The following is a 13,796-nucleotide window of genomic DNA, read 5'->3' as shown; positions in this document are numbered from 1 at the left end:
TTGTGTAAACTATTCTTATTGAATGAATTTACAGTCATTTCCACTGATGTACATATGTGTCTTGGGATTCCTTTTTTCTTTTTTCTCCTCATCCTATGTTACGTTATGGAATACTGTAGCCTTCATTCTTTATGTCATTCATTTTTAGATGTACATGTTTATAACAATAATGTGCCATTGCAAGAAGTAAGACTAGATAATGATCAGGTCACATGCACAAATCTATATCAGTGAAGGAAAAGAATCCTAGAGGACTGAAAGAGTATCTGGGGAAACAGACAACATTTTTCTCCCAAAAGAACTTAGTGAGTTTATTAAAAGCATAAGACTTAGTGTGCGACACACTAACTAAATTCTAAATGAATTATTCATGATTATGAATCATCAAAGGAATGATATAAATTGTCCTGTGAAAAAAATAGAAGAATGAATGGCATAGTTCTCATTTCAAGTGGATGTACACAGGAAAATATAAAGCAAACCTCCACCTCTGGAGTAGACACTTTAAGATCTATTAGGGCCTGGTCCTCTGCAAGTTAGTAGTTAGACTGCTGGCTTACTGAATTCCATTAATACAGTTGTTTAAATGATATCTATTCCCTAAAGACATTTATCTTAATTTAACAAAGATTATCTGGGGTCCAATCAAACAGGATGTGACTTCTGATGTATGGATAAATGCACCCACAGTCTAATATTCCAAATAATCAAATGCAATACCCCTGATGAGACAAGATGTGAAAATAAATCCCAATAGCTTCTCTGCTACTTTTCAAAGATGCAACCTTAGAAACAATTGCTTGCAAGAAAGTTTTACTGAAAGTATGAGACTTGATTCAAAAAAGAAAATGCTAATCAGCTCAGCTACACATGCCAAAGATCAGTTGTGAGGTCAATTCTAATGACTGTCCACGTAAACTATCAATCTGCTTACAAATAAGACAGTATCCAAATTTGAAGATCACCCAAGACCTCCAAGGCTCCTTCCAACTCTGTTATTCTGTTATTCTGAACATATTAGCAAAATAATTGTTCGTTTACAAAATGTATACCTGACTATTCTCTACCACTAGATAGTACCTTTTATGGACAATTAGAAACTCGTCTAATTGGATATATTTTAAGATAGAAAAATGACTCTAGGAGTGTTATATGTTACTTTCGATGATTTTTTTAATGTGTATTTAATTCATATTCAGCTGAAGTGTATTCAGCTTTATAGGAAGCTGAAACTACTTCAGCAATAAGCCTCTTTGTGTAGAGCAGGGCTTTTCAACCTTTTCACCCATTGTACCACTTTTAGGATATGGCAACATCCGAGTACTACCAGTCGCCTAGCAAGGTGTCAAAAACTTGATAAAATATAGGTAGTCCTCGACTTACAACAGTTTGCTTAGTGACTGTTCAAAGTTACAATGGCACTGAAAAAAGTGCCCCCCAAGCCACAGCCAAGCAAGACACCTACCTGCCCACCCGGTGGCGCTCTTCCTCCTGTCCGAGGTTTTCATTGTTGTGAGCATTTCTGTTGAGGATTGGCAGTGGGGGTGTTTTTTTTTTATTCCCCCCATCTGCTGGGTGGTTGCAGCAGGTTTTGGTCATTTCACATGACCCTGGGACACTGTGACCATCATTAATATTAATCAGTTGCCAAGCATCTGAATTTAAATCACAAGACCCTGGAGATGCTGCTGATCAGCGCTTCTTCTGGACTCAGCAAAAGTGTCAGGATCAGTGCTGCTTTCCAGCTGATTGGTGCTTCTTCAGGGCTCAGCAGAAGCACCAGGATCAGCACCGAGCTCCAGCTGGAGCCTGGCGCTGATCCTGTCGCTTCCGCTGAGCCCTGACAGCCCTGCAGCTCCAGCCATCTCTCACTCAGGCTTGTGCGGTGCTGCCACTGGTTCAGCTCATTCCCCTCCCCCACTACTTTTCTAGGATGGTTGCATATCACCTGCCAGGTGCTAATGTACCACAGGTGGTACCCATACCCTGGTGTAGAGCCCTCTTACTTGCTTGTGGTGTGTAATATTTTGAACTTCACTGAACTCTAGCGGATTGAGCAATGGTTGCCCTGTCTTTGAACAGGGACCAGTAGAAAGTAGGATAACTTCCTATTCCTACCTTGTGATTTTTATAATGTGAATGTTTACACACATGTGGTTACATCTACTGTTTTATAGATTCACTGAGGAATCATTCAAATAAAATTCATTCTTCCAGTACAGAACTATGGAAATGTTTTTTTCTATTTTTACTCTTTTTATTTTCTTTTTTTTCTTTCTTTTTTTTCTTTTCTTTTCTTTTGTTTTTTTTTTTTTTTTTTTTTTTTTTTTTGCTTGCATAACTTGTACCAATATATGTTCAGAGTTCACTATGACTATTTAGGTAAAAAAAAAAAAATCCCAAAGTATGCAGAACTATATTACATAACATCAGATCTGCATATTGTAAATTCTCTATCCAGGTACTTTTATGAGGCTCTTGTGAGATAATAATGGTATTCGAAGCTGTTTTCAAATTATCTCCTATCCAAGGATAGGCTGTGCTAGTGGGGACCAAAGGAATTAGGTTCTCAGAGTGGAAATTCATTTCTGAGTATTCATTTGCTCAGTGGACAGGTATGCCTTGTCCAAGGCCCTGAATGCAAAACAATTTAATTCTATCTAGGTTCTGTAAGATTCCTGCCTGAACATAATTTATATAATTGAGTGCAGTTCAAATTGCCTTTTACTTTCAGTGACTGACATGACATAGCCACATATATATGCTGGTATTCTTCAACTTGTCCAAATGTTTCCAGCATATTTAAATGCTTGTTTCCCCCTTGGGTATATATTTGCAATTGATTATAGAGTAGATCTCATAAAATATCTGATTAGATGCACATGTATACATCTGGATTGTGCTGTTAATTTTAGTTTCTCTAGGACAAAACCAAAAGGGCATTTAAAAACTTACTAGAGAAGGGACTCATTCTGTAAAAAGACAATCTAAACCTGATGTAGTTCTCCCTCTCAAGAATAACCACCTCTAATTTCCAGACTGTATTTCATTTAGTGTCATTACTTTTAGAGTAAGAAACCATGCTTAAAAAGTTATGTTTATATGTAACATCTTTGCTTCTTCAATTGTTATTGGAAAAAATAATCCAGAGTCTTAAAATAAAGCATGACAAGTTTATAGAAGAAAGAGACAGAGGACTCTAGAAAGGCAAATCATTCTCAAAACTCTTGGTGTAACAAGCATGTTGAAAATAAGAAACGAAAGAGGGGAGGTGATAGGTAGGGAAGATTACATTCTCATGTAGTTTCCTCTTGCTTGAGGTTAATCTGTATAAACCTGGGTTCAGTCTTTTCAAGAGACTGAGTAAAGAGATCACAAAAGGATTAGATAAGGACTGGCAAGTAGGCTTCTTTCTTGTGAAATGGACAAGTTTCAAGAGACCATGTCTGAAAGTGGCAGATGGAAAGACGGGTGATCGACAAACTGCAAAACAAAGGTCAATTAAAATGCATACCGGTAGCCTTAGCCTTGCGTCCTGCCCCACACCTTCCCAAAACAGCCGGCCCAGCCAAACGGATGGCTCAACCTCTTGCCTTTCAATGTGTAAATACCCTTTCCTGGTCCCTTCCCCAACTATCCAGAGGCTTTGGCGTTCCCAGGACAAATTGAAGTTCCTGCATTCTGATTCATTTGGAGTCAGGAAGCTTGAGGGCAACAGAAACGGCTTAGGCGGTTCCTGAAATGAAACAAGCAAAAGAGGCTTTTGTGTCCATTCATTTTTGGAGCCAGAATTACTTTTGAAGTGATAGATTGAGGGACACCTGGCATTTAAGAAGAAACAAAATGCTTGCAACCACACTATCAAAAAAGGTAAATTTCGTTGTCATTTTTACTTAAGATCTGAAATATTCGCTTGGTCGTAGTGACTACAATGACAGAAAGGCCAGTTCTCTTTATTTCAGTGTGCTGATTTTCTTTCCTAGTATTGCTCTGGTTAAAAATAATCTTCTCCCCCAATGCAGGTCATCCAAGGGGAAAAAAAATACTTAAATGGATAAATAAGGCATTCTTACCATACAATTATTTTTTGATTTAGTTAGTCAGCTTATACTTTTTCTCCTCCAAAATATATAATTCATTTAGTTGTTAAAAGGATTCAGGCGTACATTACATTATGGTGCTGCAGAGAACATACCATTCATTTAAAAAAACATTTAAAAAGCAGATACACATTGTTGAAAGGACAATAAGACTTTTTAACTAATTTAAAAATTCTCCATTTCTCTTCCATTTGTATTAATTGTTATATACTTAAATAGCAGAAAGTATGTAATTGACATATTAAGGGTTTAGCATACTCCTTTTCATTGTTGTCCTTAGCGTTTGTTTGTGTGTGACACAAATGAAACTGCAGTTTCCATTATGCCAAAGTATGAAAAATGTAATCCAAATAGCCCAAATTTGCTTATTATATTTGGAACCACTTTACAGGGAATGGCCTGAGACAAATGGATGAATTGTTTCTATAGGTCTTAAGAATGTTTGAACTGTAGCCTCTTTAATTTAATGTGCTATACTTGTAAATATTTAACGGTTGAGGAGGATCCAGTTAAAGTTGAATCCTTGCTTTATCATAACTTAATGGGTACTTACTGGAGAAGTCAACTCCATTGTGTACAACATGGTTTACTTCTTAATTACTGTTGGCTGATGGATTGTTCACATAGGGCTAATTAAAAGAAGCTAGGAAATAATTGGCACATAATCATCATCATTATTACTATTATTATAAAAAATTTAAAACACAGGAAATTGTTGTCCCATGCCTTCATGACTTGCAATATACTGTTATTCAGTACAACAATCTGACTCACCATTATCTGTCAATCTTTGTGATGGAAAGCAGTTAATATTTCCTGAGTCCAGGTTGTTTCAATGAAAAAAAAAGTGATTTTCCCTTCTGGCTGTTTCCTGAACTGCCCAGGAACTTATGGATTACAATATGCCACTTTTTAAGCTTCTTGCATCTCTCATAATTAACAGCACACCTTGCTCTTGCATTTATGATAAAATGTCTCTCACCACAATGAGCAGAATTTCCTAGGATTCAGATCTCAATCCAAAATTAATGCTTTTGCAGGAAAGTCCCAAATGGCTCTTATTCTCATCCTAAATGCAGTAAAGCTTACTTTACTGCAGAAAACCTTTCTTGCCCGTGACCCCCTCAACACATATACACAGAGAGAGATAATTATTCCTTTCACACCCAATATTTCCTAAAATTTCTTGATGCCTTATGTACATTAGCTATATTAAACGAGAAGGTTAGCCAGGTCCTTCAGGAACTCATCATTCTTGGAAATGTCTAGATGATTTACAAAATAATAACTGCCCAACTTGTATTACAAACAGTCTTGAACACTGGATGAGTTTAAAGCCTAAAGATTCAGGCTGTTATCCTAAATTCAGTGGAACACAAATTAGGTAAATTAACATACGATTGTTGTTTAATATACATAAATAAAATCAACTACCAGCCCAGTCCTAATAATTCCTGTCAAACTAATATTACATACAGCGAATAGTACTTATGTCTTCTGTATGGATTTCATTGGATCTGAGTTAGAATCCAGGGTCAAGCCTATGATCACCTAACTGATAGTGAATCCCACTGACCAAAGCTCGGTAGGAATTTCTGGGAAATGGTCTGTGGATTGCTATACTCTCGAGTTTAGCTTTGAATCTGCTTGCCTGAATACAAATGTTATATTTATTTCATCAAAAATTTCACATTTGCACTTTGAATGAGACTCTCGATGAAAAAAAGAAAAGATGCATGTGAAAGGCATACAATTTGAGATTCAGAGAGATGGGTGTTTAAGTGCACCCCCTATCAGGACGGTAGTTGGTTGTTATTATTACTAGTAATATCGTCATTAGAAACTGTTAATCCTGCCGTTACATAAAATTGTTGCCCAGATTTTTAATAAGTGGATGGTAGAAACTCCGAAGAAGTCTATGCCGTCCAGAGTCGCTTTGGATAGCGAGATGGGCGGCATATAAATTTAATAATAAATAAATAAAAATTTAAAAATACCATCCATGGGCTTAAAGAAATCAGCGTAAAACAATAGTGACTAAGGGAAGCCTTTTGATTTCAACATGTCTGCGCCTCACGCAGGCGCCCTTAGGCAGTTCGACGAGGTTCCCGACAAGCGCACGGAGCCTGGCCACCGAACCTTCCTAGTATCCGCTGATCGCTTCTATAAAAGGAAAATCCAGCGAAGCCAGCCGCCCACGAGTCCCTCCTGTTTTCTCTGAAGATCTTTCTTTAGGGACGCCCAGGCAGCCTTTGACTGACCAGATGAGGGCGAAGGAGAGGGAGGGAAGCCAAGGGGGGCGGGCGAGACGGGGAATTCGCCGAAGCGAAAGCGCAACCTCTGCTGTAAGTTGCGGACCTGGTCTGCGCGCCAGGCAGCAAGCAAACGCTGCATAACCACCTTCTCCATTTCTGCCCTGCTCCTGCCTTGGATTGCACGCCAAATCTCATTGGAGGAGTGGTGGAGAGGGAAGGGAGAGGGGGGGGGAAGGAAAGCTTCCATGTGGTGGAGCGCGCTGGGCTTTGCGCTTTTTCTTCCATAGAAGGATTCGCGCGCTTCCGCCGGCACCGTTGACTTTCCTAAGCTTGGGAAGGCAGGAATCTGTAGTTTGTAGAGGTGCTGACATATGCCACAAGGCGCTGCTGCTGTTGCTGCTACTACTGCTGCTGCTACACCTGTGGAAGGAAATGCCTCCCGGGCGAAGCAGCCCCGGCCGGCTTGGGTGGTCAAGGAAAGAACTGGCCCTAACTAGCTAAACACCGCCGACCTCAAAAGAGCAGCAGCGATTCAGAATCACAGCAGGCGCTCCGGCTTGGTTTCCGCTGGGGCCGGACACTGGCACTTTCAGGCCCAAAGGCAGAGCTGCGACAGGGGCCGGAGGGCATTCCTACCCGCAGGCTCCAAAGCGCTGTGGATTAAGGAAGGAATCCGCCCGGGACTAGAAGTCGCAGAGGTTTGTCCCTATGTGCCTGATTCAGAAACCCGCCTTGCTGCGAGGGGAGGCAATTACTGTATTCCTAAAGATTCTTTTTTTTCAATGTCTTTGAATCCACACCATTTGGTGTAGGTGATCATCCGGATCACCATCAGCGATACGAAAGAAGCCAAAAAAAGTGTTTTTCCCTCTCACACACTTGATTTGAGGACTTGAAATTTCAAAGAGATAGTGATCTGAATTTGAGAAATGTAGTATTTTATAGATAGTTTTATAAATAGCTTTATGGGTTCAGGATCGGTATCTATCAGTGAAGTGTCACCATTGATTTTGGGAAAATAATGCTAAGGTAATTTTTAGCCCTTCCATTAAAACATGTAATTTTTCAACCATGCTGTAAGTTTCATGCACTTCTCCTTGAGAGATTTATCTTTGGCAATTCAAGCGATTTTGTCACTATATCAAATATAAGAGAAAGTTAGGTGTCACTCTGCTCATTAGAATTTCTTCTGAATTTTGTTTCTTGATTTTAAAATGCTATCAGCCTAGGCTCTGTGAATATGATCTAAATACTGACTTTTTCAGGTCAGAAAAAACGCCTCACACTTCTCTTTAAAAAATCACAATGTTGTTATTGTTCCAGTATTAAGCATCCTAATTTGAAAATAAATCTCATTAGAAATATTTAATGTCTTTCTGAATAAAACTCTATTATTAGGTTATATCAATCTGACTTTTTTTTTCAGTGTACCAATAGCAACAAACTATTGAACATATCCGTTCTGAAGAGTGTAATCAATGTAGCATTTATTGCAACTACCCACCTATTACTGAACTGGTTTTACCAAAATCCAATAAGCATGCACACTATTAGAATTCTGCTGTTTATTATTTGATGTTAAATATTTCTAACTTTGAGTAAATCAAATTAAATTGATCTTATTGTGTTGGACCAATGAAAAGCCAGTGCCTTTGAATTCAATGAGACTTACTCCCAGGTTTAATGAATAGTTTGTAACAACGGTCCTTGCTCCTCGGCAGCATATACACACAAAAATAACATAGAAATGTATATATATAGCACACACAAAAGTAGATCCATAAATTACTATAAAAATGTGAATGTTCTTGTATATTATGATGTTTCAGTATTATTGAAATCAAACTTGGAAGGCGGACAAGTGAGCCTCCAATTAATTCGTATGCTTCTCAATATAAAGCCAGTAAATTTTCCCATTCAGTTATATAATTATGAAAAGAATGGTTAAGGGACTATGGTAGGCACACTAAAGGTAGAAATAAGTTCCACTGAATTCAAGAATTACTTTGGCATAGGCTTTAATAAGATTAAATTGTCAGGTTATCTTTCTTCAAAAATATAAGTGGTAAAATTTGCACAATAAATATTTACATTGTCTATTTTCTTCTAACACTAAAGGAAATCACTCAAAATTTCCCTATATTCCCTTTCCTAACGATGAGACTTTTTTATATTTAAGAATTGTACTGTCAGGCCAGAATGAACAAAGAAGCGCATTAGGAATCTGGAGGTCTCACACGAGGTTCCCTTTCCGACGTGCATTCCCTTTCCTGCAGCAGCCACATTGAGGCACATAGGCAGGCAGACCGGATGACGTATCTGTCCTTCGGCTGTCGGCAGTCTGGTGCGCGGTGGCTGTTCAGGTGAAGAACGTCAGGTTTACAGGTCGGGAGGAAATCACAGAAAAGCCCCGCCGGAGCAACTTGGAAACAACACCCAGCAGCTCCTTCACTGATCAGCTTTTCTCGATTTTGGAGTGGGATTTCCCAGAAGGGATCCAGCAGTTGAAAACTTGGGGCAGAAACCCAGTCCCAGGCGCGGAGAAAATGGGCGCTAGTTGTGGCCTGTAGCAATCGCCTTGCAAAAAAAAAACCACCTCACTCTGCCCCGCCTCCATTTTCCTGTTTCATTCCCCCTTGCCCTAATTGCCTATATGTTCACACCTGCAAGAGTGCCTTTGAAACCAACTATCTCAACAGCCTATTTTTCAAACAGCTTGTCTAGCGAAAGCAAACAGGACGAATGCCAGAGGGCTTTTCCTTTCTTTTAAAACTGGGGATGGATCTAAAGGTCGCAATGAGAGAGCTGCGTTCTATAACATGATATGCGTGGGAGTTAAGGGCTGCTTTGCTCCGAAGACAGATGCGGCCAGGTCGGCCAGTTCTACTGAGCGACCTGCCTGCATAAGAACGTTCAAAAGGAAAAGCACAACTGTCAGTTCCCGACGACCAGCTTGCAGATGGCCTTGTAACTTTCAATTCGGGGCGCAGCTCTGTTCGAGTGGCCCAGCCCTGCCTCCTTAGTAGCAAGTGAGAGTCAACAAGTTGCAGAGAAGCTCCTGCGTCCCCAAGGCTATTCCTCCCGGCTTCCCTGCGACGGAGCCGATTTCTGGCTTCCATCTCCAGCCCGCCTCCACCGCGCGCTCGAAGAAATCCCTACCCCTCAGGAGATCAGCTTGCAGCGGCAGGGAAAGATTTTCCTTTTATTCCTCCCACCCACACCCACACCCACACCCACACCCACCCCAGCCCCAATTTTCCGCCTAAGTTGCCCCCTGCATTAGCTGCATTTGCAAAGAGATGCCGCTTTTTCCCTGATTTGTGCGTGCGTGTGTGCGCGCGTTTGCCATTCCACCCTTCCACTTCCCTTCGCTCCAAGACCCCCACCCTTGGCTTACGCATATGATTTCCTGGTTGGGGTGTCCTTCTCGTGCAATGTGACTTTGCCATGAACTCGCCCGTGCCCAGATGGCTCCCAAGACTGGGGGGCGCGGTGGGGGGGAGAAGCATCCTGACGAAAGCGGAACTCGCCAGAGCCCATACAAATCAGAAAAGAGCTACTCCAGAAGAGCAGTGAGTAGATACCGGAGCCTGCGGATAAGAAAAGACGCTGCGCTGGCCGCCGCTTGAAACAGAGACGGGAAGGCGGAGGACGCCAAAACCCACCAGGCACAAGCGAATTTAAAACAAGCAGGCGGGATTGGCCGCTGGAGAAGATCTTTCTGCGAGATCCTGGGGCAGCCGCTGCCGAGGTTTGGCGCGGCGGACAGCTGCCCTCGTTAAGCCGCCGCCGGAGCCGTCACCTTCCGAGGGAAGCCGCGGCAGCAGGTGGTGGTGGGCCATGATGGCCACCAGCTTCCAGGAGCCCCCATCCGAGGACACGGTGGCCCTTCTGCACCGGGCCAAGGAGCCGGGCGGCGGCGAGGCGGCGGCCAAAGGCGAATTGAGCCCGGCTTCCAGCAAGGCGCCGTCGTCGATCGGAGCCGCGGTGGCGGCGGCGGAGAAGAGCGACCCGACGCAGAAGCCGCCCTATTCCTACGTGGCGCTGATCGCCATGGCCATCCGCGAGAGCGCCGAGAAGCGCCTGACTCTGTCGGGCATCTACCAGTACATCATTAGCAAGTTCCCCTTCTACGAGAAGAACAAGAAGGGCTGGCAGAACAGCATCCGCCACAACCTCAGCCTCAACGAGTGCTTCATCAAAGTGCCGCGAGAGGGCGGCGGCGAGCGCAAAGGCAACTACTGGACGCTCGACCCGGCCTGCGAGGACATGTTCGAGAAGGGCAACTACCGCCGCCGCCGCCGCATGAAGCGGCCCTTCCGCCCGCCCACAGGCCACTTCCAGCCGGGCAAGAGCCTTTTCGGGGCAGCGGCGGAGGCGGCCGGCTACGGTTACCTCACGGCGCCACCCGCCAAGTACCTGCAGGCGCCTTTCCTCAACGCCGCCGCGGCCGCCGCTTCCTGGTCCTTGGCGCAGCCCGCGCCGCCGCCTCCTCAGGCGCCCTCAGCCGCTTCCTACGGGGCCTGTCAAATGGCGGCCGTGGAGGGCGGCGGCGGCAGCCCGGGAGGCAACGGCGGCGGCAGTCCTGTCAGCGCAGTGAAGGGAATGGGACTTTCGGCCGGGCCCGGCGTGGCCACCGCCGGCGCTGCCTCAGCCTACGGCCCTTACTCGCGCCTTCCCGCCATGGTGAACTCGTACAACGGCATGGGCCACCACCATGCCCACCACCACCCGCACGCCCACCACCACCACCCGCACGCCCACCACCACCATCACCACCACCACCACGCGGCCCAGCAGCTGGGCGCGGCGGCGGTGGCGGCCGCGGCAGCCGCGGCGGCCGCCGCCTCAGCCGGCAGCCCTTCCCCGCAAGCGGCGCCCAACGGAGCCGCCGGCCTGCAGTTCGCCTGCGCACGCCAGCCGCCCGAGCTCGCCATGATGCACTGCTCGTACTGGGACCACGAGAGCAAACACAGCGCCCTGCACCCACGGATAGACCTCTGAGGGAGGCGGACGAGCCTGCATCGCCGGTGCGGGCATACCCGGCAGCCCACAACGAGCCCTTCCCAAGGCTCAGGCGCGGTGGTGTCTTCTGAAGAAAAGCTTGGACCGCCTTTCCTGACCGTTTTCGTATTCACCGATGCCCGGCGCGTGCAGTAACGTTCGGTGGGGAAAGGGAGCCCTCCTAACCCCTCCCCCCCCAAACTCTTGTGCATCTGCAGCTCTAGGGCTCCTCTCCGGGTGCAGGTGAAGGCAGCGCGACGTCCCACCTCCTCCTCCTCCTTGCTTCGAATAGCTCGGCTTTTGGATGTAAATCCTCCCTGTCACTAGTTTTTAGGGGGTTAGGCAATGCAGAGTTTTACTCAATCTCCCTAGTGCAAGCCCTAATAAAACTAAAGCTAAAGTCGCCCCCGGATTTTGTTAGTTGCTTTAGAAACACACTGGCGATACAGCGCGGATCACGACCTTAGAAGACGTCCTTTGCGTGGTTATCCCGAACTTACTTTGCAGAAGCAGGGAGAGTTGGTAGTAAGTAATGTTTTTAAGATCGAAACGTGGGTCTTAATTGCAGAGGCATTTGCTTTGCATTGTGAGCTTAAACGGGGTTAAAATCCAAATCAAAGAAAAACGGGGAAAAAATCATATGTTCACCGCTGCAGATGAGAGGGGTCGAATCAACAACTTTTATCTCCTGCTCAGAACAACCAAACTACCAAACTTTAAAGCCAAAGGCCACGTTTGTTTATTCAGAAAATATATATTAAATTGTATTTGAACTTCAATTAACTATAAAATAGGGTGGCGATGGCTGTAAATTCTATTGAAACGGGCTTCTTAGTTTAACATTTTGGAGTCGTTTATATCAGAAAGATTTCAATTTGGATTTAAGCAGGAATAACTTTGACGCAATTCACAATATTTGTAGATTGATGTTTTTAGAATTGCATCTAATGATTTACATGATCTCTCTGTTCTAAATATGTAAAGCACACCAAATTTATTAGGATTTATTTTCAAAAATTGTTTCCAAGAAGGGCAAAGATTTTCAACATATTTTTGTTAATATAAATTTCATGAAACTTAACACTTTCATTCCACTGTACTGTGGTTTACAGGCAGTTTCAAAAGTTTCCTGGCTGGGTACATGTTAATCTGGGCATTTGAGTATACTGTCTGTTTCAACAAGTTTAGCGATGTTTAAAGTTGAGAGGGAAAGAGGTTTGCATTAATGGGATTAATCTGATTACAATGGATAATTACTGAAAATAACTATTTGAAATCTAGAAGGTGGGATGTTAAAAATGCCTGTATTTTGAATAGATTGGCTAATACTAATACAAATAATGGAAAGCACTAGACTTTCACCGCCTTTTTTTTTTTTTTTTTTTGGCATAGACTTGTCCACTGCGACCCCAATGATGGAGGAGGGGGACAATGCACTTCTTCAAATCTTAATATCACTGTCCAAAATAGTACTTATTTGGGCACTGTATTGTACCAGAAAGACTCCTTCCTGGGCAACGTGTAGCCATGTTGATTTGAAAGGGGAAGGAATTTTAAGAACAAGTTTAAAACAATTGTATATGTATTTTTTTTACAAAAAGAAAATAGTATTTTCTCCAGATAAAGTAAATTTATACTGTATAAACTTTATACTAAAATTATTTGGCTAAAGCAAAGCTATTCTCTATTATTATGAATAGTGGTAATAACAGAGACTGTTTTTTGCAATGATGCTGTTTTATACACACATTTACACACACACACACACACACACACACACACATTCTAGCCTCCACATGGGTGTTGAGACTAATTTTTATCTTTTTTAAAACTGAAACTATTTTGCCTGTAAATCAATTTTCATGGGTGGTCCTCTGCTTTTCTCTTCTTTTATGAAACAAAGTTTCATTATTTGAGCCTGAAAAAGAAGATAAACAGAAAATGTATTAATAGGGAAAGGGGGGAGTCATAGCAGTTTGCTTAAATACTTTTGTAAGCAAGCTGTTTTGACATTGTGCCTTTCTGGGACCAACTTTTTTTAGAATAACTAGCACTTTTATTGTATATCCCTTTGTATAGTCTCCAATAAAATGTTATTTTTTCTCTTTTATGTTTGATTTTCTTTTCTTCCACTATTTATTAAATACTGCAAATCTTTACAAATGTCATTACTTTCTGTGATTAATTTGCTACAAAAACTGCTAACATATAGACTTGAGCAGAAAGTTTTAGGATTTTACTTACATTATTTTCCACTTTCATGGAATTTGGTAATTGTTCAAAACAAAAAGAAAGATACATAAACCTCAGTTATAATAGTATGGTACTAATAATAACTATAATCATCTGAAAATATTAAAATCACTGTCCCATCTAGCAATATTATTTATTTGTGGATTGATTGTGTTAAAGCCATCTTTAGATGGCTGGATCTAAA

General features: G+C 42.7%; 1 protein-coding gene across 1 annotated transcript; it reads left to right on the top strand.

The window, feature by feature from the left end:
- The first annotated feature begins 10,173 nt into the window (after positions 1-10,173).
- FOXL2 (forkhead box L2) lies at positions 10,174-13,278 on the top strand. Its single transcript, XM_039344670.1, has one exon. The coding sequence runs from the start codon at positions 10,196-10,198 to the stop codon at positions 11,357-11,359; it is 1,164 nt and encodes a 387-aa protein (XP_039200604.1). The 5' UTR covers positions 10,174-10,195; the 3' UTR covers positions 11,360-13,278.
- Positions 13,279-13,796: the final 518 nt, after the last annotated feature.

This window comes from Crotalus tigris, unplaced genomic scaffold (assembly GCF_016545835.1).
Source record: "Crotalus tigris isolate CLP2741 ecotype Arizona unplaced genomic scaffold, ASM1654583v1 scf7180000017933.3771270, whole genome shotgun sequence".
Classification (NCBI taxonomy): Eukaryota; Metazoa; Chordata; class Lepidosauria; order Squamata; family Viperidae; genus Crotalus; species Crotalus tigris.
This window is presented reverse-complemented; position numbering and strand designations above follow the sequence as displayed.

Excerpts from the sequence above, each read along its gene's own strand:
- FOXL2 (XM_039344670.1), top strand. The coding sequence starts at position 10,196 with ATGATGGCCACCAGCTTCCAGGAGCCCCCATCCGAGGACACGGTGGCC.